This window comes from Poecilia reticulata, chromosome 7, assembly GCF_904066995.2.
Source record: "Poecilia reticulata chromosome 7, P_reticulata-male-v2, whole genome shotgun sequence".
In the NCBI taxonomy this organism is placed as follows: domain Eukaryota; kingdom Metazoa; phylum Chordata; class Actinopteri; order Cyprinodontiformes; family Poeciliidae; genus Poecilia; species Poecilia reticulata.
The window spans coordinates 22,053,995-22,079,505 of NC_088836.1; the positions used below are offsets into that span (position 1 = coordinate 22,053,995).

The 25,511-nt window shown below is 40.1% G+C and overlaps 1 protein-coding gene across 10 annotated transcripts in view; it reads right to left on the reverse strand.

Moving 5' to 3' along the window:
• Positions 1-188: 188 nt before the first annotated feature.
• The window catches only part of LOC103467567 (serine/threonine-protein kinase WNK2), a 49,088-nt gene continuing 23,765 nt past the window's right edge, over positions 189-25,511 (reverse strand). For 4 of the 10 annotated variants that reach the window (XM_081609108.1, XM_081609107.1, XM_017305710.2 and 1 more), the window contains exons 8-30: positions 24,429-24,708; positions 24,193-24,311; positions 22,581-23,498; positions 20,255-21,274; positions 19,221-19,415; positions 18,648-19,046; positions 17,600-17,926; positions 17,373-17,416; positions 16,041-16,197; positions 15,840-15,956; positions 15,138-15,308; positions 14,460-14,502; positions 14,215-14,313; positions 13,053-13,822; positions 12,504-12,558; positions 12,345-12,421; positions 11,558-12,210; positions 9,745-9,974; positions 9,324-9,548; positions 6,882-6,980; positions 4,528-4,572; positions 3,779-4,080; positions 189-2,698 (exon numbers count right to left, since the gene is read on the reverse strand). In XM_081609108.1, coding sequence (XP_081465234.1) covers positions 2,336-2,698; positions 3,779-4,080; positions 4,528-4,572; positions 6,882-6,980; positions 9,324-9,548; positions 9,745-9,974; positions 11,558-12,210; positions 12,345-12,421; positions 12,504-12,558; positions 13,053-13,822; positions 14,215-14,313; positions 14,460-14,502; positions 15,138-15,308; positions 15,840-15,956; positions 16,041-16,197; positions 17,373-17,416; positions 17,600-17,926; positions 18,648-19,046; positions 19,221-19,415; positions 20,255-21,274; positions 22,581-23,498; positions 24,193-24,311; positions 24,429-24,708 — 6,708 coding nt within the window. In that variant the 3' untranslated portion in view covers positions 189-2,335. The remainder of the gene's footprint in view (positions 2,699-3,778; positions 4,081-4,527; positions 4,573-6,881; positions 6,981-9,323; positions 9,549-9,744; positions 9,975-11,557; positions 12,211-12,344; positions 12,422-12,503; positions 12,559-13,052; positions 13,823-14,214; positions 14,314-14,459; positions 14,503-15,137; positions 15,309-15,839; positions 15,957-16,040; positions 16,198-17,372; positions 17,417-17,599; positions 17,927-18,647; positions 19,047-19,220; positions 19,416-20,254; positions 21,275-22,580; positions 23,499-24,192; positions 24,312-24,428; positions 24,709-25,511) is intronic. The other 6 variants (XM_008414071.3, XM_017305712.2, XM_017305713.2 and 3 more) reach the window with 6 other exon arrangements.

Consider the following 25,511-nt stretch of genomic DNA (forward strand, 5'->3'; position numbering starts at 1 on the left):
TTCCTGGCTTATTTGTCTTATTGCATATTGCATGTTTTCCTAATGTTATGCAGCTCAACTACACAAATATACAAACCAAATAAGAATTCTAGCTCGTCACTGAAGATTTTTTTTAACCACACTAAATGTCAAATATGTCAGTTTGTTTTACTGTCCAGGTTTTTCATGTGGAAATAACAAAGACGCAATTAATCAAGCACAAAATATTTATTTCTCTCTCAACATACAGTCTGTGATAAGAGTGCATCAGGACAGGGTGGGGTAATGCAATGGGACATACAGCAGGCAAAGCAATCTCACACAGTTCAAACACAGGCCAGTCACAACTGGAGCATAATCTTGAGGAGCAGTTTCTCCCAGACAAAAGAGAGATGTGCCGAGGAAAAAGTGTCAGGATGCTTCTTCTCCTCTGTGCACTTTCAACTACCCCAGTTTATCGTATATACCGGTATTGGTTACCTCCTCCCATGCTCTCCATGAGTTAGCAGCTAGGAAAAGTAGAACATACAAGATACACGTGACAGAGAACAGAAATCTCTTACTATTGGAAGTATTTCACCAAAGCAGAAGACTCTGCATAATATCTTAGAAAAATCCAATTCAAACCGAATTGATGGAGTTAATATACATTAAAGCAACCTCTCCCCCAAACCCCCCGCCACTTTTAAGAGTCAAAATAAAATGTACAAATACGAGCTACAAGAAGAAAACTTTACGATTCACAGCTTTGGCAGGACTGGGGTTGTGCAGATGTCATATTTCTAACCTTATATCTGTATTGTTTCTACGTTTTGTGGAAAGATGAAATATTGGCCATGCTCGTCAGTGATGAAACCCCACCAAATATATACAGTGTAGGAACTCCTCACGTAGAAGGATAAAAGGAGCCCATATGTTGTGCAAATCTCTGACATCAAGTTTCAGTTTAATGTTGCAATATGTCACTGAAAATAAATGCAAAAAGGCAAAATTAAATTGGCTGTCATCAAAAATAAACACACCAGTCCTTTAACAAGGCTCTAACACTGCTTTATGAGCATCTGCTTTGTACCATCAAACAAGAAAGAAAGGCTTAACTGTACAGCAAAAAACACTTTGATAAATAGCAGCACTAAAAAAAAGGAAAGAAACTTAAGACCTCAGATTAAACTATTAATCACACAAAATATTTTACATACAGTGTATGTTGAGTACTAGGCAAATTGAAAGAACAATAAGCTGTGATAAACTGTTTACTGGGTAGTTTGTAATATTGATTCTTGTGTCTGGTAACGTCTGTGGTTTGGTGAATTGTAACTTTGTTCAACCGTTCAGCTTGCTCCTCTTGCACACATTAAAGGTAAGGCTTGTGGCAAGGCTACGATCAAAGCTTTGTGGAAAGGGGTTCAATTGCACTTTTGAGCCTCAAAAAAAAAAAAAAAAAAAAAAAAAATTCACATTATTTGCTACATTCTGATTCACAAAACTACCAGAGACATCTACTGTAGAAAGATTTATGTACAGTATTATATGGCTCTGGACACTGGCTTTCCTCTGCAACACTGGAAGCTCTCGTGCTGTCCAATGAGTTGGTTCTCCAATCGAAAAATAAATAAAGAGGCTTTGCCCAGCTGAACCATTTGACCTGAATTAAGTGGATTTGGACGCTGGCTTCTACCCTTTCCCCTTACCTAACCTCATCATTCATACGTTGGTCATTTGTTTCTGAAGGCATCAGATCACCTCTCTGCTATGGCATTCCATTTATCAATGGGGTGATACGTAAATAAGGTTAAACCATATTTGAATTTTTAAAAATAAGATTATATACTGTGTTATTAGTGCATTACAATAAGGGCATTTGTATGTAAACCAAAAAACACACTCAAGCTACCATTTTAAATAAAATAACTTGGATGCAGAAATGCTTTGTTTAAAGAAAATATATACATAAATAAATGTTCAAGGCACTACATTCCTGCAAAACTGTTCATTTGTTCAAAATACTGTCATCTCACTGAATCTTAAGCCACTAATATTTGGATTCCAATGTAGTGTTTCAACAGAAAGGCAAACGTGATGAAGAACAGAGTGAAGTCAGTTACCGTGAGTGCAGATAAAATGTCTTATATGGCTGAGTTTAGCTAAGAACAAAGCCAAAAAGCAGTAAGTATTCAGACATAACACATAATGTATAATATACACACATACAAATACACAATTTACGACACATTGCAGAAAGAATAGCAACACCATAGCGTGTTATTTACAATTTACAGGATAAAACTATGCACATGTGTGGCTCTGGTGCACAAAGCAGAGTAAAATCAGTCTGTCCTGAGCGCACACCAACACATTAATTAGTGGATCGGGTAGTCCTTGTGGTTTTCGGGAAAGGCCCATTCTCAGGGTTGTGGACAACAAAAGAGTAGGGCTGGATCCCTGGGTTTGACAATGTGGCGTAGTGAATCGCTCTTGGAGCACCAAGCAATCCTACAGGAACCACAGACGCTACAGGACTAGGCATGCCAGGCCACTGCTGCGAATAAAGAGGAGTGGGAGCCATCACACCATAGGAGCCTGATTGCACAAGGTAGCCAGGAGGATGCACTGTGGATGAGTTTAGTGCTAGATTTGCAGGCATATTAGGGCCTAAAACGGCGGTCTTTGGGCATGAGAGAGGTAGCCGCAAGCTGTTGGGAACAACACGGCATTTCATCTGGAATAGAATGGAGGTATTTTAGAGAATATTACACAGGTTTGATTTAGAGTTAAAAATGTAAGAAACCCCCCAAATGTACTACCACAGGGTCTCAGGACACTTATACACCAAACCTCTGTAAGACAAAAGACCTGTTTTGATGTTTGCTCAAATAGTTAGCATCGGGGCGGGGGGATTCCACTTATAGACACCAGAAAGATTAACATACTGGTTGCTAATCAATATGCATAATCTAGACCTGTGCGAAAAATCTACTTTGCAGAAAAGAAGTGAACATGGAGCTTTTAGGGAATAAGTAGGAAAAAAAAGAAAAATGGTTGTATTAATTCAGATTTTAGCAGCTAATGTAATACCCATTTCCACGCATCATGCATTTAAAAATAACAATATAAGCACATTTAAGTTTATTTTCAGCATTATAGAGCAACTCATTTAAACTTATCTCCTTTTACAACTCCAGCAGGTTAAACGTGGATGGAAAACTATTGAAATAATTGGGGTTAACTTACGAAATCTTCCAATATACTAGAGTTGCTTTGGGAAATCAGAAGGTGTTTTGCACTGGCCAATTTTCACTTTAATCTGTGTGACCGACCTCATGGAAACTCAAAAATCTGATCTTTTTAAATTTGCGAACTCACCAGACTCATTCTCAAAAAGGTCACTCTGGAAACAGTCTTTGGTGTAGATATGCTTACTGAAGGAAAACGACTCAAAGTTGCCCATTTTCAGTATCGGTGTTAAAGAAAAAAGTCGGAGGAAGCAAACGCTCCACTTTTACACCCAACAAGTTAAGTTGTGTCTTTTCCTAACATAATGTTTAATAATGCTTAAGAAAAAATGTTTCGTAATGGGTAAGAAAAAACATTCTAAGTGTTATTAATTATAGCTCCTAGGTCAAGGTTCGTACACTAAAGATCTGAAAATTGTCTCAAATCTCTTCCTTTGCTGTCCGCATCAAAGGTAGCGGACATTCAGACTCTACAAGCTTTTCTGAAAGCCTGAATTGTCTGGTTTGGTGTATAAGAGCTGCAAAAACTCCCCTCACCACTACTTCCACATCTCAAACCCAAATACCTCACATGCAACTGCACCCATCTGTGTAGGTCTGCATTCAGTGGCCTGCTGGCGGGTCTGCCGTCTCATCCTGTTTAGGGAGGTTCGTGGCTGATTGGCTGCCGCTAGAGTCTCCTTCGTCCAGTCATCCACCAGTTTATGAAGGTCCTCGGTGAAAGTGCCTCTCTTGTTGTTGCTGTTGTTGGTCTGGACCTGAGCGAGCCTCGTGAACGGCTGAGGAGAGGTCGACTGTGCTGCCGTGGTGAGCGAAGGCTGCATTTGACTCGTGGTGGTCTGTGTCGTGGTGGTGTTGAGAGGGGACCCTGAAAAGAGACAAAACTCTTAAATCTTCCCACACAGAAAGCATTAAAATTGACAGGTAAATCGGTTGGCTGCGGCATGGCAAAATTTAAAAGCAGCTGCAGTAAAAGGAACTTGTGTCACAATCAGCTAAGACAGTTTTTGGTGAAGCCAGACAGGCATATAGAGCCATAGACATTTAATTTGCCTCCCTGGCAACCAAATAACATAAAAATGAAATGTTTGATATGCAAGCAGTGACAGGAAAACGTAATCAATGGATATTGTCATGCAAAAGAAAAGTCAGTTAAACAATATGTAGTCAGAATGTCCATGTCTTAAATACACAGTACCACATTTCCAAGATCCAAAACAATAACAAGGACAAAAAAGTGTACATAAACAATATAAGGACTAAGTTTGTGGGGACAATAAGAAATACAGAGAAAGGAAGTAAATAAGATAGTTACTACTACTGCGCTCTTTGCCTAGACATAGTCGTTTCAGAGTGGACCCTATAAAAAGGTAAAACAGCACAAGACAGAAACAGTTAGGCCAAGACACTGAACGCCACAAAGATTTGGACAAGCTGCTTCAAAAGCACAATCAGCTCTTAAAACAATTAGGGAGAGAAAAGGAGGAAAAGGGGATTTAAAATAAATCTGGGGGTAAAACTGGAAGACAGAACCAACTTGTCCCAACTTGATCATTTGGGGGAAAAAAAACAAAATAAACTGCCTACTGCTAGACCTAGCTGGCAAAAGTTAGACTGTCAGTGCTTCTAGTCAGGACGAAGACATTTAAGTTTCAGACTGAAATGATAAACTGTTTATTTGCTCATATAAACTAGATAAAAATGTGTATATACAAACGATTTTATTGGTTGGTAGGCAGAAGGTGAGAGAAAACACTGTTTACTACCAAAAGAAAGATTACTGGAGAAAAAAGAATCACTGCCCATGTGAGAACGCCTGTAGAACAAAGTGTGAAACCTAAATAAAATGTCACAAGCTAACAAAGCACATTGCTAATATTTGAAACTCGTCAGCACAAATAAACATGCAAATAACTCAGGAAAAAGTGACAAAAAAAACAAAACAAAAAAAAACAACAATATCAATGATACAGCCCTTTATGTGGCGAAGCATGTCTCCATCAGTGCCCTGTCTGGCGCCTGCACCATGCACGTCTTCTCCATCCAAACATGAGGGACAGAGAGAGCAAAGGGCCCTGCCAACACTAGGGAACTGTATGCACCGGGGTGCCTTTACTTAGGGGATGTTAAACAATCAAAATCAACAGTGGATGGACATACAGAAGAAATTAAGAGGGTATAAAAACGGGTCGTTTCTCTTGCACACATGGATACTTTTAGACAAAGTCCCACTATTTTGCATTAGGTCTGACCTACAACCCATGTTTGGACAGGATTAGCTGTTCCCAAGCCAGAGTGTCTGTGAGATGTTTTGATCTAAGCCAGAAGCGCTGCGTTAAGCAACAGTATGGAGAAAAGGAGGCAACATAGCCAAGTTATAATGATTATGAATGATTAACTGCTGGATGACTGTAAGAGCACCAAAAAACCCCCCAAACATTTACCTATAAGATTACTTATTATATTGAAGTTATTAGCTTTAAAGCTAATAAGGAAGCTGCAAGGAAGTTGGCGCTTAGAAACAGTAGCTTAGTGGTGAAATTAGACCTAATATTATGACAAAAGACTAAAAACATATTTCAGGGCTGAAGGCACAATGGATGTCCTGATAGTGGAGATTTTAAACTTAACCAACTCATGTTTTGAACTATAATCTTGGCATGTCTGCACACTTTTTTACAACCACATCTGTAGATATGAGAACCACATTTTTTTGCTAATTACCTCCTAATTCACAGTAAAAGTTAAACAGCATTTACTGCTGCAGCTGTAGAAACACCACTGGCTACAATTTACAATGTTCAAATAAAAGCACAACGTTTTTTTAAAGCAAAAAACAATGGTACCGCAATAAAAATGCCTAATGAGCCTAATCGTCAATGAATCTTATCAAAACAGTGAGTTAACTTTAGCCTATTCGTCACTAAACTGGTTTCTACTAATAATCTAGTTATCAAAAGTTTAGATAATTTAGCTATGGTATGTTTTGAAGAAACAAATTAAGTTATGCTGTAATGTCAGAAAATTGCAGCAGCAGTTGACACCAGGTTGAAGCAGCATTCTGTTCTGCAGAAGCTCCAGTTGGGCAAAAAAATATCTGTTGCTGCCATGAAAACAACTCTTGTAGCATCCACGTTGGTGAGCAAGTAAAGCTGGGACACAGTCACACCACCAACGTAGACAATATAATACTGATGAAAAATAACATACTTTTTCCAATTGCATTTTAAAGCTACTTGAACAGATTATCATTTTAAAAAGAAAAGAGCTATATCAATCACCATTGATGTTTTCCACAGACCCACCTAACCAAATTAGAAGATCTAGTAGAAAGGCAATAACTAAAAACAAAGGGGTCACTTCCTTCTCTCAGCAACTGAAACACAAACATTTGGCCGCCTTATATACTGTTGGGTTCAACTAATTTTACTGATCAATTAAAACAATCTATGCACAATCTTTAAAAGTTTTGACGCTGAGTGTAAATATGCGAGAATAAAATTAAAAAGGAAAACAGTGATACACATCAGGTGAGAAAGCCTGCAAGAAGGGTGGGAAAAAAAAACTACTGAACTTATTTTCTTTAAAAGAGGAGTGACAACAAAAGCAAGTTAAATAAAGTGTGTGGAAAAAATGAGCAAAGGGGAATAGAAAAGAACAAATACAAACAGATGGACAGAGACACAGGTCCACTGAGGAATCTAGTGCGTGGTTTGCTACTAGATTTATAGGTGACTCTCTCTGACGTTTGGTGGTAAACCGTCCAGCCTGTAAAGATGAATAAAGGAGGGAAGAAGAAGAGAAGAAACAAGAGAAACACTTTGAAAAAGTGAACAAAGACTGGTATGAGAAACCCCCACATGAAAAGCATCAGAAAAGGACACCGAGTGGGTTGTTGGAACCAACTACAGCATTCAAAGATGCAAATAATCAAAGACAATAGAAAAGAAAGAATAACCACTTGTTTAAACAAACATAACTAATAATATTGAGCTTAAAAATGGATGCATGGATAAACTGTTAAAAGTAAAATTCAATTTGGATGTTTGATTGTTGTCATAACTAAGTGAAAGGGGCTGTGTTCTGGTCCATTCATAGAAAAGAGTTCAAATAAGTGAAACATCTTTTCGTAGAAGTGCATCATGTCACATATGAGGAAGAAAGAATAAAAAAAAATGCTATTGTTCATCCAATGTTTTATACTACCTACTATCACTTAATTCTAAACTAGAAAATTAGAAAACATATAACCAACACTTCTGCCTACGCAGACAAATCTGCTTAAGTGGACATCTTAAAAAGTTGATCAGAATGTTGAAGTTCTCATCAGGATAATCTTATCATACCCAATACACTGGCAGTGCCTGAAGTAATTTATTGTAAAGCTTCTGGAACCATAGCTGATCTGAATTTAACAGAAATCATCTTTGAGAGATGCTGGTCTCATTTCCTATCAGAAACAAACTTGTTGGTTGACTAAAAATAATCTAGTGACAATGCATTTAGCATTCTCACTTCTGTGTTTCTCTTTATTTCAGATTAAAATCTGACAAAAAATGTGAATTATTTCTGGCTTATCTGTTGCCCTAAGCTCAAGAATTGAGCTTAGGGCTTGATGACACGTCTGTCATCAAGCTAAAAAAAAGTCTGTCACAATCCAGCAACAATTGGATGTTCTTGGCGACTGTAAGACAGATTTAACTCATGTGACGGGGGTCTGAAATTAACTGACTAAAAGATAGAAGAAATACTATGTGGAGCATTTATAGACCCATTTCTCATTGGTCATTAGTCCGTTACAACAACAACAGGAGATGATGTGAGCATGGTAGAATACACAAAACAGCCAATGCTCTCCAAAACAGCAAATAACAGAAACTATTTGCTGTTGTATGTTTCACTGTGAAATGGCAAATTAGAAGGTGGGTGATGAAGCTGAGTGACTGTCGGCACACAACTCCTGAACTCACATGAGGAAACCAAACCATCGTCACCTGTTATGTACAGAAGAAGGAGCTAAACTTGGATCAAGAATATGTGGATAGCTGATCAATAGTTGCAGATAAAGTTTTCAGTTAAGGTTCCGGCATATTTTTGCCACAGTCATGTAATCTGGAAACATCCTACACCGATGAGCTTCTTCAAGGATTAATCATTGATACTGTTAATACACGTTGGATAATACGCTGTTAATGTCTGTGTAATAAAATCTGTACCACACCAACACTTTGCCTTGTTCAATGTGTTTGGTTTGTCGTAAGCCTCTTTCTGGCACTATAAAGAGTACCGTATTTTCCGCACTATAGGGCGGATTATAAGGCGCACCTTCAATGAATGGTCTATTTTAAAACTTTTTTCATATATAAGGCGCACCTTCAATGAATGGTCTATTTTAAAACTTTTTTCATATATAAGGCGCACCGCATTATAATTCGCATAGAGTAGACGCTACAGTAGAGGCTGGAGTTACATTATGCATCCACTAGTTGGAGCTGCACTAAAAGGAATGTCAACAAAACAGTCCGACTCCGGTCGGCGAGGAGAGCCTTCCGCGACTGGGCCAGGGCGTGGCCGGACGATGGTCACCCTTCTCTGTTCGCGCACAGCATGTTCGTGGAGAACGTGGTGCTAAATGACCTGCAGACGACATGATTCTAGACGGTCGGTAGGTAGATAGGTCAGTCAAACTTTATTAATAGATTACAAACCAGCGTTCTGACAACTATCCCAGCATGCACTGCGCGCTTCTTCTACGGGCGAAAATGAAGTTGGCGGCTGCTTACCGTAGTCGCTAGACCTGTTGTGGCTCAATATTGGTCCATATATAAGGCGCACCGTCGGCTTTTGAGGAAATTGAAGGTTTTTAGGTGCGCCTTATAGTGCGGAAAATACGGTAAATGCTTCATAGCACACTTTTTTCTCTTTTACTGAATTATTATAAATCTGTGGAGGAAATAATGAATTATTTACACATATAGTGGTAATTTCTTTGTTCAGTTTGTCTAAAGCTAATCTGATGAACATTTTTAGAAGTTTATATTTCCACTTGATTTCAGTTTTATTTGTACGTCTTGTTTTGTTTGCCTGAGCAAAGACTAACATGAAGAGTACCTTGGCCAGGACCAGCTTGGTTGGCCATCCCATCCCCGTGTCTTCCAGCGTAGATGTTGTCTGAGGAGAAAGAGCCTTTCAAAGAACAGGGTTGCTGTGTGTGAACCTGCTCCTGGACTCTGCTGGGCTGGCTGTTGGAGGAGGAGCTGCAGCTGGAGTGGGCAGAGCCATCTGACAAAAGGGAACTTTTAGCTGGAGAGCTGGATGAACTGGTAGCACTTTCTCCTTGAAAAATAAAACAAAATAAAAATAAAATGGATGAGTCAGACTGAATCACTGCTTCACACACTCCTACCTTTTTCCCTTTATAAAATCAAAACCACTTCAGTTGTTTTTTTGGTTTTTTTTTTAATACAAAACGTGTTCTACTAGACTAAAAACATCCAAACTGTTTATCATCCTACCATCTCTACCCACACACCTTTCCTCTCCACACTGGTGCTGTTGGGATTATTTCTGAGTTGTTGCACCATCGGATTGAGCAGTCTCCCAGCTTTCAGTTTGTGTTTGCTGGTTTTGCGCCTTCGACCCATTGGAGGAACAGCATGGAGCAGGCTAACCTTGGGGGGGACGGACTTTCCCAGGTCTTTGTATAGACTTTCGATCTCACTCCTCTGGAATGCCTGCAGCTCAGAGATCTCCTTCATGTGTCTATTGTGAAAACACAAAGAAATAAGGTACAAATGCTCCCAAAATAATAAAAAAAATATAATTAAACAAAGTAGTATTAGAAGATGCATTTCAATAAATATGACCATTATTGAAAAAATTATTTCTTTGAATAATTTTGTTCTGAAAAGGTAGAAAGTTAAGGTTGAGGCGTACAACCACTAAAAGCAAAACAAAAAAACAGTTTCTTGGGGAATAAATACATAAGACCACTTTAAAAAGTTTATGTCCTTAAATTATCCGATAGCTTTTAAGCTAGTCGCGATTCAAGCCTTAAGAAATTCCCCCAAACTCTATTAATGGGTTTTATTTCACAATCCTCTCAGGGCTTGACTATCTCTGCTGCTTCTCATTCTTTTCCATCACAGATTTTCCTTCCACACAATTTGAATTAATATGCTATGATACATTGCTGTAAAAGCCAGTTTCTCAAACACTGACCTCAGTCAATACTTTTCCCCCTGATGGTGTGGGTCTGATTTCTAACATTTTTGAATTAAAATCTTTTTTTACTTGTAAATAATATTTAAATTTATTGAAATGTGCATGGTGTAGATGCATAAAAGTGGCTATTTTATTTGTTATAACACTGAATATTTGCATTTGGAAGGTGAAAGCAACAACAAGTTACTAACTGTATCGAATGTAAGTTATTGGAAATTATTGATTTTTATGGTGTCACTATTGGCTTAATTTGTCCAAATATAAAGAATTATTTGAATGATCAATAAAGGGATTAAAAAGATATTACTCCTGTTCTGGACAAGGATTTTCTGCTGTAATGCTACTTTTACCACATAAATTTTTTTAAGATGGTCCAAATCAAACATTAATCATCCTGAGTTTTACAAAAAATTATTTTAAAAAGTACAGGACTGAAATACAAATATACCTGCCAGAAAAATAAATAATGCTTCCTCTTGTTAAGTAAATAATTATCACAAAAAAATGATTGTCTGGAATACTTTCTACAAGCCTTTTAAAATTGACCATTACTCTTTCCAAAGCCTAAAAAAAAACAACAACCATTGTAATTATTTTATGAAAACTTTTCATGCGTTTTCATGCAAGTTATATCAAAGGATAGAAGAAACCCAAATTCAATTTAAGAAAACCTAGAATCAGCTTTTAAAATGGTTTGTTAAACTAAATAAACCTCAAGTTTAATCTGAAATCAAATTTTCTGCATTTAATCTAGTAGACATTAAACTAAATCATAGAGCAATTATTGTTATTTAAAGGGTATGGTTGGAGTTAGTTGAGGAGGTCCATCTGTTTACAATCATTTTCAGATTAAATCAGTTCCATGCAGCCATGATGTTATCTCTACAAGCAGGCATGGCGCTCCTGATGTCAGATAGCCCCAATAGGAGAGGATTTATTTTAACATGGTAAAAAACAAAACAAAGAAAACATCAATCTGTTTTCTTGAGAAAGCAAACTTATTGTGGGTCAGCTAGAGATAATACATATTGTTTACATGTAATTCTTAGCTGAAGAAAGACACTCAGAGTGTGGAGGAGATTAAAAGAGGTGTCTATCTGTGGGTGAGTGTGATGCTTTACTTTTCTCTAAGTTTCTGAAGCTCCTTCTTCATATCCGCATCCTCAAACTCTGAGTCATTGTCACTGCTGATGTTGGGGGGGAAATGTCCAACAGAAGGTGAAGGAGTGTGGCCATTTATTGCAACAGTCTGGCAGCTTGGTGATTCAGAGCTCTGCTCACTTTTGCTTCGTCCGGAGCGCCGCAAGAAGGCGACCGCCCTCTTGACGAGGTCGCTTCCGCTGTGCTCAGTCAGATTGTGAGCTGACGGAGCAGCCGGTGCTGGAGGAACCGCCATGCTGCTGCTGTCTTCGTCAGCTGAGTCGGAGTAAAGCTGAGACGAGGACCGACAGTGGCGATGGGATGGCGTGTCAACAGTTTGGGCTCGTGGGATGTGACGTGGGGTGGCGTCGGGACTTGAGGTGGGAGTGGTGTAAGCGAACTCAGGAGGGGCAGAGTAGCGGCTACCGCTTTGGGGCTTGGAAAATCTTGTGCTATCATTATCAGGAGCAGGTGTGGCAGAGGTCCTGCAAGCCACCCCACAGCTGCTTTCTTTTCTTTCAGTGCTCTGAGTCTGGCTGCGAGACCCTTCAGAACCACTGGAGGGTGCTGCAGAGCTGCAGCTCGCTTTGCTTTTATCTGAACAGCAAATGGCATCGGGTGGTGTGGGAATGATCTAAAAGGTCATGAAATCCAAGTTGTCAGTGTTACAAAATCAAAGTTTAGTATCCCTATTAAGTAATATTATCTTAAAGCCATAACAGCGACACATATTGAATAGCACTGCAATCTAAATTAGTAGATTCTTACTTGAAAACGACTTTTGGATTTATATGAACTGGAGCTTGCAGACACATCGGTTTTTGTGTCTTTTGTTCGGCCGGCGGCTAAAGGAGGAATAACTCGGAGTAAATGAGAGATCATTCAAACTATTATGTGACGGTACATTACGCAATCAAATCTACCAACCTGTTGCCGAGTCGCTTGACGCACCCACACAATCTGTCCGCTCAGGAATCTGCGGCTAACCGAGAAGGAAAGAAAAAGTTGTGGGAGTGTGAGAGGTTGAATTAATTCAAGTAGCAGCACATTTAAAACATTACAAACACTTGATCAGAGAGAAATGGTTTGGTACTGTAGCTTCTTAAATGAGTCACAAGCTCATAAATTGACAACATTCAAACTGTATTATGACTCTAGAAATTTTGTTATGTTCCCTTTTATTAAAAAAGAAGGCTTTTGAGCTTTTTACAGAAGAAAATAAGCATATATTGCACCTGATTACCTCATCGCAACATTTATCAATATTATCGTCATCGCATGATTTTCTAATATCATGCAGCCCTACTCTGAGTAAAAACACTGGTGAAAATCCAGAGCGAGGTAATCATAATTTATGCGTGAAAGGGACAATTGTTTATACAGTTTTCCTATATATAAACTCTATTCCAAGATCACAGTGTGTGTCAGCAAATGTTGACATTCAATTGAATCATAAAGAGGAGTAACGCATTTTACCATTGGTTCCATCTTCTTCTTTGTGACGGCCTCTGTGCTGTGCCCATCTGAGACCGGAGGGGAGCTCAGTCTGTCTGAGCTGGAGGACTGAGGCTCAGAGGCTGTGCTGGAGGGCTGTGAGGGGGGGTGCTCCTGGTACAGCAGGTTTCTGAGCTTCTCATCCAAAGTCTTGATGGTCCGATCAACAAACTCCCCCCTAGGAGGGCCCTCCCCGTCCGACTCACCTTGCCCGCCACACTGCTGCTGACTTAAAGTTGGGTTCTGATGTGCAGGGCTTTGGGGCTGAGAGGTCACGGTCCCAGGCTGGATAGGCGTGGCGTAAGGCTGCTGCAGGACAACGGGCTGCTGGCTGGCCAGCTGAGGAGCTTGTTCTTCAGTCGGGCTGGCCGTCTGATTCGCTTGATTATTCAGCGACGAGATCAGAACACCGGCGGCTCTCGCTTCTTTATCAGTGACATTAGCATCCACAGAGACGGGGGGCACAATAGCACAACATGGCATATCTGCTACCATAGACACAGCAGAGAGAGACGATTCCTCCACAGGAAATGAGCCGTCATGGTTAACGATCCCAGTTGTGCCGGTACGTTTGGAAACACTGGGCTGGCTCTGCTGGACCTCGGATTCTCCGATAACCTGGTCTGGAGGTTGCACCAAGGTGGGGGCAGAAGAGGCAGTGGGGCTTTGGGAAGGTAAAGATGTGACCGGGGTCGTCAAAGTAGTTGCGGCGCTGCTGGACCCGACTGACAGGGAGCCAGACGTTTCATACTCTGGAGAAAGAAAAGGGGCAGAGTTCATCAGAAAGGAAGCAGATTGTGAACTTAACAGCCAAGCTACAAAGAAGATGTAGCTATGTGCTGTAGCTGCCAAAGTGTTACATCATCACTCGATTCCCCTCCATCAGCCTCTGTGTGCCGGCATAAAAGCCTGCACTTCGTTTCTGGCTAGAACCACTGCAGACCAAGTCTTATATAACTGACCCCAATGGAGGAGAGGGGGGTAACAAAAAGTCGCACTAAAACTGCATACACAGTGTTTTAAATCAAGAAGAGCAAAAAAAAAAAAGTGCAACATATTTAGTTAATCTTGCAAAAAGGTAAGAAGCTAATGTAGGTAAATTGTACAGAAGATGGGAGAGAAAATAGAAAAATGCAGGACATACCCTGTGCTGTAAAGGTGTGTGTTGATGTGTTGTCTTTATCCTGCATGAGTGTTTCATCCACAGGGCAAATAATGAACCAGCGTTTTCCAGTGTGCAGGACTGTCACAGGGAAAGATGGGAAAACTCATAGATCCTCTAAAATATGCTCAGTGAGAAATTTTTAAGATGCAGGTTGATCTATAAACCAATACAAGTACTGAATTCTTAACTGAATAAGTGTGTGTGCTGCATGTTAAAAGCCTTACCATTTTGTTGATACACCAGCTGTGGAGTGGTGGGTTCTGAAGCCTTTACAGATAAAAAAAAAACAACAAAAAAACAGAGGGAACACAGTGTAACTGGATGGAAAACAGCTTAAAAGACATCTGTAAAACTTTTATTTTAATAGCACAATAAGCTCAAAGAATAAATTTAATTGGATCAGGATTTCAACAACTAGTATTTCTGGCTTCTGTGGGCAGCGTTGGAAGTTAAGGCCTAATGACAAGGCAGCAAAAGAATGGTTAAAAATGGATCACATTAGGGTCGCGGAGGGGGCAAATCATTCTAAGACCTCAGTCCTAATGGAAATCTGTTGCGGGAGCCAAAGAGTTGAGAGTCAGGCTGGAAACCTTGAAGATTTATGGAGTTTATATACAGAGTAATGTGCTAAAATTTCTCCAGAGATGTTTCTCCTGGTGACCAACCACATAAAACGGATCTTCTCGTTTTACTGCTCATCAAGCGGTTCTTCATAATATTCAGAGACATATTATGCGTAGGAATCAGTCTCTTAACTCAATTTTATTGATTTTTCTTTCCGTTTTTTAGTTTTTGCTGCCATAAAAACCAGAATGCTGATTTCTTTGTGAGTGAGCAGCCTTACAAAAAAAACCCAGACGATTAAGTAAAAATTTCCCCTGGCTCAACAGTTTCTTTCTCACCTCTGTTCCCAGTGCACAACATCCTTCATTCTGTCTGATGTTACACCCCTGGTCGGAGTTCCTCTCACCCTCTGTGTCCTCACTCAGCATGTCTTCGGCTTTATCTACAATGTCTTTCAGTTGTTCAATAAAGATCTCTTTTTCCAGGAGCAGAATGAAATCATTGTCCACCTGAAGAGAATGAATAAGACAAAAAAAACTTGTACAGATGTGACGTAAAAAAATATGAGTGGTTCTGATTCTGATGAAGTTTCTAAAAATAAATAAAGAGAAAACAGCAAAGAAACCCTCCGGAATAACGTTCTTCTCGTGTGCTGCCTAAGTAAAATAAATCCCTACAAGTTATAACTACACAAAATGAAATGTTTACTTCTGTGTTTGGATAAGTACCAATAAATTGCTGAAAAGGCTTTTTATTTTTGCTTTCAGGAGTCTTCAATCTAAATAACCATATTAGTGATTTATTCATCTAATCAAATAAATTCTTATTTATTGCTTTATATGGCCAATATGAATGTGTAAGGAAAGCTTTGGAGAAGAGAGTAAAAGCAAGCGGCATCCAAATATATGTTTGTCGTTTTCTTTTTTGCTGCATTCCAGCTGAAACCAGCTAGGAGTTTCCAGGACGATGGAGTCTAAGGCAAAGCATGAATCAAAAACCTCTGCAACAACTCAAGGGGCCAGACTCTGCCGCTCACGTACCATGTACGTAGCAATCTCCTCTGGAGCATCTCCATCCAGGTCAAACTTGAATGTTACCATTTTGTGATTGTGAGTTTCTAGTTGGCACTCTACCATCTTATCTCCGGTGTTACACACCTGCAAGAAGGGGCAAAACATAATTTCAACTTCTTTAACAACCACAAGATGTCTGCACTTTTATAAAGTATTTAGGTCACTCACGTTGAGCATGCTCAGCTTTGGTTTGCCACACTTTTCCTGTCGAGAACGCGTGCGTGATGACTTGCGGTGTCTACGCTGTTTTCCTTCACCTCTGCCTCCATGTGTCCCTTCATTGCCATCGCTCATTTCTCTTCCCGATGTCACATCAGAGTTGATGCTGATTAAGAGAAAAAAATAAAATAAAAATGGACATTTGCAAAAATTCTCTAGAGGTAAAATTCTCTGAATACCTAAATAGGAAACATAATCATCATTGGAGATCATCATTTATGACTTCAAGATTTTATTCTACCCAGAAGAACAAGACGAAGCAGGACTAAACATGTCACAAGCATGGCTGAAATGCTTGAATGTGGGACACTGGCAGAGCGAGGTTATATGAGGTCAGCTATATATATATATATAAAAAAAAAAATATATATATATATATATATAAATAATAATTTAATGTTCTAAAATGGAAAGAATATGGCCAGAATAAAAAAAACCTACCAAGACATGGAGGTCCACCTTAACCTTTCAAAAAAGTTGAAACTGAAACTGGGTTTTTACTTTTTTTTTTTTTTTTTATTAAACTGTATTTTTCTTTTAGAGTAAAAGCAGTGACTTGTTGCACCTTTATCTGGCCTGAATTCTTGGGATGTTTCATATGTAAATAGTCTACTTAGATGTCTCTGTATAATGAACTCTTCTTACTATGCTTTACTGAGGTTGATTACAATTTGTAAGCCTTTGACACATCATCGTGAATAGCAAAGGGTGGACTGCATTTCCTGGCCACCTCAAAGCTCAGCCATGAGCCACTGATGCTTCTTTCTCTTTTGGACAATTCCTGGTTTTGTATTTATGATTTGATAGGTTATTGCTTTGGGTTTGATATATCTGCACTAAAATTTGTAAAATGCTCCTCTGTATTCAATTTATTTTACAAAATGCAGCAGACTGATGGAAAAGTTACACTTTGAATTAAAAATACCCTTATTTGAAGTAATTTCCAATTCATGTACTTGCTTATACTTATCCGTTACCATTTCTTGTTTATATCACCATCGTTATTGCCATTTTGGTTTTAATTGCAAAGCTTTGCCAATTGTAATTTTATGTTCTGCTAACAACTTTTGCCATGTCTCTATAAAAATGCTTTTAATCTTTGTGTAATTATGTGATTGAATAAAAAGTAAAGTAAAAAGAAATAAAAGCAAAAGTAGGGTAAAAGAAAAACAACAGAATGTCAATATATTTATTTTTATCTCTCTGCATATTTAATAAGTGAAAATTGATCAAATTGTGACAAACTTTAACTGATCAAGTTGAATAGTAATAAGCTTTTACCTGTCACAGCTCTGTCCTCCAGTGCGTTTCTCTGACGCTTGCTCCTGCAGGCAACAGAACACAGAAATAAAACACCCAGGAGATGACAATGCAGAAACCAGTCTCCATTCCTGATTTAATATGAACAGCAAAGTTAGTTCAGTACAGTTATGTTTAAAACTCTTTGGAAAGCACAATTAACAAGGAACAATAATTACAGAACAATACTACGTGTCATGCGGCCATACCTCCACGTAATTCTCTGATGACCCTTGACCTGCCGCTCCTGTGACGGTGCCTGGGATTTTCTGCTGGGAAGCAGGACCAGTGGCGGGCCTGGAGGACGCCTTCTGTGAGTCAGAAGACTGCAGCACAGGAATTTGGCCCTGTCCCAGACTCTGAGGTTGGCTCTGTGGGGGCATCTGGCAGGACTTTGTGCTGTCCAGCTGGCTAGCCGCAGTGGCTGCGCCCAGATCCGCCTCATTCTGCGCAGGTGAGGAGAAGACTGCAGGCTGCTTGAGCTGAGTTTGCTGAACCTGCTGTGTACTGGGGCCGTCCTGCGTCTGCTGCGGAACCTGTGAATTTCATTTAAAAATGCTTTTGCCGTTATACTTTTTCTTGATTATTAATGATATTTTGGATTTTTACATTTGCATAACCTGATCTACTGGGAACGTAAAACTATTTTATTCTGTAGAATTAGTCTCAGGATTTCTGCAGGTTTCACCAAGACCACTATGAATTAAATGTAAGATTTGTATCAGAAATTTGCAGCAGAAAATTGCATATTTTGTGATGTTCTTTACAGCTTTACCACTGTAGTGCCAAGCTTTTTTGAACAGAATGCACCTAGCTCTGTATCGGTAGGTAAGGGAAGTGAGAATGGCAAAGATGAATTCACTTAACCAGGAAAAACGCAAAACTAGCTCACTAACCAGTAAATTTTAGCAGCTAGTTAGCAATAGCTGCAACCACCTCAAGTCACAGAACACAACGAAGATGACAGAAAAGTCCGGAAATAAAACCAATTAAAACTACATAGAAAATACAAGGTTAAATAGCTCTACTTATAGTAAAAATGACATTTTAAAAATTAATTTAAGACATTTTAGGCCTTACTTTTAGGTACACAAATCTAAGACTTTTTAAGGATGCACAGACACCCCTATTCTAAAAATAAAAGCTACATGAGCACCCTAGAAAAAAAATAACCTTAAGCACACAATAACTTAAAGTCAGTGCACACCCTTTCAGTAAAAACACAATAATTTGCTTCGCTGCACCTGTCACAATTACCTGTATGAGAGGCTGAGAGCTGCCATTTGCAGGGAGGTGTGTGTTTGTGTGCATGGGATGGCTAGTTAGTGTTGATATAAACGAAGCCTGCATCTGAGAAGCCTCAGATCTAGCAGCTGCAGGTTGGTGATGCGGTGAGGTAGGTTGCACCATACCCAGCACAGATGAGGGGGATGGTACAGTAAGAGACACTGGGGTGGGAGAAATTAATGTGTTTTCAATGTGCAGAGGGGACAGGGGAGAGACGGAGGGGGTTACAGGGACAGCATATCCAGGAGAGAGGAAGATGTGAGTAAGGGAAGAAGATGAAGGATGAGGAGAAGTGCAGAGGGGAAGGTAGACGGACTCAGAATCAGTCACAGCTGTCACCACCTGGACTGTGGGGTATTGTGAAGGAAACTAAAGGAAACAGGAAGAAAGAAGACAATTACAGGATCTAAAAAGTTCAAATGAAGAGGAGTGAATCAAGGTAATTTTAACTATTGCCACTGCTGTTCAACCATAAATGAAACCAGCAAAACTGTATAGACATTAAAATAAATAAAATAAAATATCCAGACAGCATAGGATTACCAGTGATGTTTGTGATGATGGGAGCGAGGCTGACATCTGCAGAGACTGGAGGTGTTGGTGGACAGCAGTCTGGGGAACTGATTCCTGATGAGCTGGTGTCTGACTTGATCCAATGGAAGTCGATTGGCTGAGACTCTGTCCATTGCTTTTTTCATCTTGTCCAGACTTTGAAATGCTCTGACCAGCTGAAACATTCTAACAAACAGTAATACACAAAGATCAGAGAAACCTTAGTGAAGGCATGGAAACACTTTAGCAATAACCCAATGTGACCCCATGGTATTGGGGCTCTGATCGATTCTTCAGCATGCCCTACACAGAATTTAGATCAACATCAGAAGTTGCTGACATCAAGGCCTTTTATGCTTATGGCTTGAAAAACTGCATATAAACTGTGATTTTTTTCCTTCCATTTACAATGTAATAGAAGGAGCAGGAAACCCCACACAAAAGCAGTTGAAACACAAGTCATTACATTTTATGAGGTTGAAAGCAAAAAAAACAAATCTAAGCTTGTTGATGTAGAGTAACTTGTTAGTGTTCACCAACAAACAATAAATTTAGAACAGTGTCTTACAATGTTGCCAGACTAATTAATCACCAAATGGCAATCATTACATCAAAATTTCAGAAGTAGGAGCAAGAAGTGAGTTTACTGTAAACTTACATGTTAAGTTTTTTTTAGTTTTAGAAGACGCATTGTTAGAGCATTATAGCAGCTTTGCTAAACAGATTTAACCTCTTAGTGGAGCAGCAGTCATACTGATCTGCAGAACATCTTGTTTATTGCCGTCAGAAAAATTGGATGAGAGGCCACATCATTAAGAATACACCTGATGAGTGAGTTAAGTGCCACAAAATAGGTAAATACCTTTTCTTCATAGATTTGGATTAAAAAAAAAATATATATATATATATATATATTTACTTTAATTCCTTTTGTTAATATCTGAAATGTATCAAATATTTTCAACTAAAGTAAAAAGGGAGTGTCACCATGAAAATGTATTAATTCAAACAAACTGGCCACTCACTTCCTGGTGGATGTGTGTGCTGTGGTTCTGCTGGGTGGAAACTGGAAAGGTCTGAGATGATGCCGCTTGATTAGCTCCTTCCCCAGTGACGCACGGTGCTAGCTGGTACTGGTTCTGTGCTGGCAAGGCCTGCTGGATGGTAGAATGCGCGTAGCCATGAGAGGACGCATCAGGCACAGCTGACGCAAAGAAACTTTGACTGCCAGCTGGAATCTGTCGAACTGGGGTTCCTTTGGGATGCGGCTCATTCTGACTCTGTTCTGGAACTGCATTTTGCAAAAGAACTGGAGCGTCCAACTGGTGAGTAGGAGACTGGAGTCGTTGAGAAGAAAGCGTGGGTGGCTGAGCCACTGGATGGCTGATGGTATGCACAGATTCTTGGCTATGATTGTAAACTTGTCCAGCGTTTAGTGTGTGTTGTATGTTTGACTGGGTGTTTTGTTGAGCAGAAATTATCTGACTGTAAAGTGCTGGTGTGGAAGCCATCTGGCCAGGCTGCTGATTGGCTGAGGCCTGCTGAGGTGTGCTAGTAGAGTGTGCGGATTGGCCATGGGTCGTTGCTGCCATTGCTGAGGAAACTGTGCCAAGAGGGCAGCTTTGCGTTGGCTGGTGTGCTGCAAAGATGGCTGCTGCAGTCTGATGATGGGCTGCAGGGTAGCTTGATGCAGTCTGTTGCCGAGTTGAGGCGACAAGGTTCTGAGAAACCTGATGGGCTTGGAGGGTAAAAGTTGGAGAGCCTGATGCTGCCGGCTGATGTTGGTGTCCGGCAGTTTGATAGCTCTGTGCAAAATGTTGTGGCACAGCCGATGCTGCATTAGTAACTGCAACTGATGTTTGCTGCTGGATATTTAATGAGCCTAGACTGGTTGGGATGGGTGTAGTGCTGCCGGGTTGAGCAGCATACAGGGCAGCGGGGTAGCTGTGTCCAGGTTGAGCTGGCTGCTGTGAAGCGGGCATGGCTGCGCTGGACGAGGGCAAGCCCTGGACAGACGGCTGGTGTTGATTACCTGCAGAACTGGCCTAAAGACAAAAACACAATTCCAAGTTAAAAATTAATCAGAGGTTGTTTCCTACAGAAGTGCAGTGCCTTGCAAAAATATTCATGCTCATTGAACTTCTTCATGTTTTGTCACGTTACAAAAGCAAACTTCAAAGAAATTTTTTTTGTTGCAGTTTTACATGACAGATGAAGACAAAGGAGAACAAAACTGAAGAAAAGAGAAAACGAAATATTGTTGTTTTTTTTCCTAAATAAAAACTTGAAAAACGTGCACTGCATTTGCATTCACCCTACTTTATCCTTGAGTTGACTGAAAATAGACTGTCCTAAACAGTTCAGTTCTGGAAGAAAACCTGTTGCAGGCTATAAAAGACTTGAGACCTGGCCAGAGGTTCACTTTCCAACAGGATGATGTTAAATACGCAACATTGATTGGTTTGAAATGCATTTATATGTTTTGGAGTGGAAAAGTAAAAGTCAAGACCTAAATCCAATTAAGAATTAGTGGCACAAGTTGAAAGCTTCTGTCTCTGGATACTCTCCATTCAATGTGACTGAGGTAGAGTGATCTAACAAGACTGGCAAAATATTCTAGAAGACTTCCAGCACGAATTACAGTGAGAGGAGGTTCCACAAAGAACTGACTTAGGGGAGCTGAATACAAATGCACAGCAAAATCATTTCTGATTTTTATTTGAAGCAAAATGCTTTATCTTCCATTTCACAATAATCCACAATGTTTTGGTGGACTATCGAATGAAACCTGTCAGTAACGTGATAAAATGTTTCAAATATTCAATGAGTTTAAAAAAGTTTGCAAGAAACTGCAAGTTTGAGGGAAAAGAAGACAAAGGTAAGTTAATTCATAGACCTTTTATAATAAAAAGCAAGAGCAGAAAGGTGTGGGGTAAAATGACGGCACAAAGGAGAAATGGGATAAACTGAGAGGATGGAAATTAGATAACCATCCCTTCTCCCCGAGGTAAAACCCAGCTATCCATGGCAGTCTAAGGATAGACAGATGCTGTATTACCTTGGTAAAGTAGAAAGGAAAATGTTAAAATCTAGGGCATTTGCAAAGGGGCTTTGTAAAGGTTAATCAGAAGGGTAGTGTGTTAGAGGTTACATCATTCTCCTCCGACAGAAGCAAGCTTATGATTGCAGCTGAAGGTCTATGAAGGCAGCAAGCCTAAGAGTAGACAAGGAGACCAGTCCAGCTTCATGCAGAGTGAAAGATTTAGTTCGTACAGGCTGGGAGAAATCTGCAAAGCAGGAGTTGGCTCCATTACAGGGAAACTGATTTACTTGTCTGCTGCTGTAACCTACCACTTCCAAAGAACTGGTAGCTTGTTGCTCTCTGGAAAAATATTTCTCCTTCCAGTGTTCATGCTCTTCAAATAAGCCGTCGCTCTGCGGAGGACTAGTTGGGACACATTCTCCATCACTGAGAGACGGCCTCCCGGCTGTTGAGGAGTGCAGTGGGAAAGTTTGGGACGGTGTGACGGCAGAAGGAACTGATTTACGGCTGATTATATTAAACAGGGACTGCTGCAGCATGGAAAAATTTGAATAATCGCTTGATCCTTTTGTCTGTCCATAGCCAGAGGGAGGTAGTTTTCCAGATAAAGGATGGTGGCGAATGTCAGATAGACAGTGATGTGTAGGTGAGACGGCAGTAAAGGGACGATGGTTCCCATTTTGGGACTTTAACCGAAGCAGAGAAAGGCAGGCGTGGCACTCTGAGCTTCTATGCAGTGCGGAAAGATGGTTTTCGTTAGACGCTAGACTAAGAAGACTACTAAGGTCGGAGTGTCGGCGTGGACTCTGCACTGGGAGAGCCAAAGTCTCGCTGGTTGTTGGTGACGGCGATCTGACACCGGTGTCACTAAGGCGGCGGAACTCGGTAGGTGAAGAGAGAGGGGAGAGATGAAACATCGGCAGAGTGGTTGGGGAGGTAAGCCTGCCCTCAGCTTCAGAGACAGGCTGAGGATGGGTTTCCCTGGGGCTGGTTTCCACAAGGTTCTCCCTTACAACGGGGATGGGACTGACTGATCTCTGGGCCTGAATGAAAGCATGAAGCTGAGCAATTTGGCTTGCCCTTTGAATGTCAATAACAGGGGCACTTCCCCTTCGTTCTGCACTTCCCAGTCGAGCCCTGAGCTGCGGGCTCAGTGGTGTCTGCCAAACTTCACTGATTTCAGAGGAATGAGGTCGGTCTGTCAGAAAATGGCTGCAGCTCTGGCACTGATAAAGAACAACCCAAAAGCAAAACGTGTTACTCAAAAATCAACAGAACAAAACCAGAAAAAAAGTGTATGAAGATGCATATATAAGATTATGAAGAGTAATGTTTGCAGTGTGCATTTCAATACATAAAATAAAAGTTCCTTTATTTCAACATGTCAATTAAAAGAGTGAAACTCAAACAGATTCATTCAAATAGTGATAAAAGTGATTTTTTTTCTGTTCATTTGGATCATTATGGCTGCCAGCTAAAAAAAACAACAACACAAAATTGATTTGAATAACTCAAAATTACATTTTGTAGATCAATTTTATGCTGCATAAGACCAACGAAGCACATGCAATGAAGACTATTAAGGCTATGCTTTGATTCTTTCAGGCATGTTAAAGAAATCCTTGAATATCGGGGATGCTTAAACTCTTGCTCTCACATCCCGCACAAGAAACATGTTCTTGAAATCCATTGGTGTGTGTAATGAATCCATGAAACATATGGATTTCCCTTTTTTAATTGACTGAAATAAAAATAATAATCTAATTTAGTGAGATTCATCTTTACTGAGCAAATATCAGAGTGAAAATATAGCATCAGTGTTCATATGAGGGGATATGTGAGCAGGGATTGGTCTGAAAGTTGGCATGTGCTTCAATAAGTCTGAACGTATACGTTTCACTAGGGTGATGTGATACAAACCTGCTGTGTTGCCATAGTAATAGGCTCCAGTAGGGACTGGTAGAGGACACTCTGCTGGCTGCTGTGAGAGTCTGAGTACACAGTAGAGCCCATGCCACTGTCAAGTGTGCCGTCTGCTGCTGAGACACACAAAAATGCACTTCTATGAGGGAGGGTCTTTATTGTGGAAAAAATAAAAAATAAAAAAGTGAAAAATGTATGCGTTGTTTCTGGGCAGAGAGAGTGAAAAATCCTACATGTCACTGAAGTGGTGCTGGTTGGCAAGTTGTGCAGCCTGCTGTGCTGATCTGCGTCTGTGTCTTCAGGTTCAACCACAAGAGGCTGTACAACATGTGGTACTGCACCTGAGACGCCCTCAGATGATGTCACATTAAACCTCTGGCCTCTGTCACCCTGATCCACCGGAGCTACTATAGCCGCCGTCCTCCCTCTTCTCCATTTTATCAGCGTCACACGGTCTCTGATCGACTTTCCCACAGTTTTTGCGTCGCTCTCATGGAAGAAACCCGACTCCACCTGACGAAAAAAAAAGGGGGAAAGAATGATTTTCCAAGATATTTTTAGCGCTGAGCACGTGAGATGAGACAGAGTGCATTAAAAATGGGAGAGTGGGAGGCAGACGGAAAGAACAAGCAAAGGAAGAAAAGGAAGGAATAGAAGAGCTATTTAAAGGGGTCAGAGCTGCGGGAAATGATTCCCTTTGTTAGTGTCTGGCTCATTGCTCACATCAGAGCTGGCAGAATTTTTACATCTACAAATATAGATGAAGCTGCGTCAGGATGACGTTAGAAACAAATTTACTGTTAAAAATATCAGGAGGGTCCTAATTGTGTATAAAAAAAGCACGTCATTTATATTAAATTACTATGCAGCATAAAATACTTGGGATCGCTCAGAAAATTTTTAACAATCAGCCTACTGTGCTTATAAAGTGTGCAAAACTGTAAATTGAGTTATAAACGTCAGCTGTTTGACTATTTCAGTGACATTCATTGTGCTGCTGCTTCCTGTCTGCTGTGCCACGTGACCTGCTTCACACCATGCTCAGATTATGGACACAACTAATGATTAGTTTAGTTGTCAACTAATCCCTCATTTTCCAACAAATATTTCAATCCACTTTTAATTTTTACTGGCTCAGCTTCTGTTTTAGTATCAGCACACATGTTTTACGACACCCATTCCAGCCTGCAGAGGTGTGCAGGTCTCCACACGATCATTCATTCTCATAGTAAATTAAATTAAAAACCTGTTGAGCAAGTAATTGGAATGTTTATATACGATCAGAGTCAACACAAAACTGTAAATATTAAAGAGAA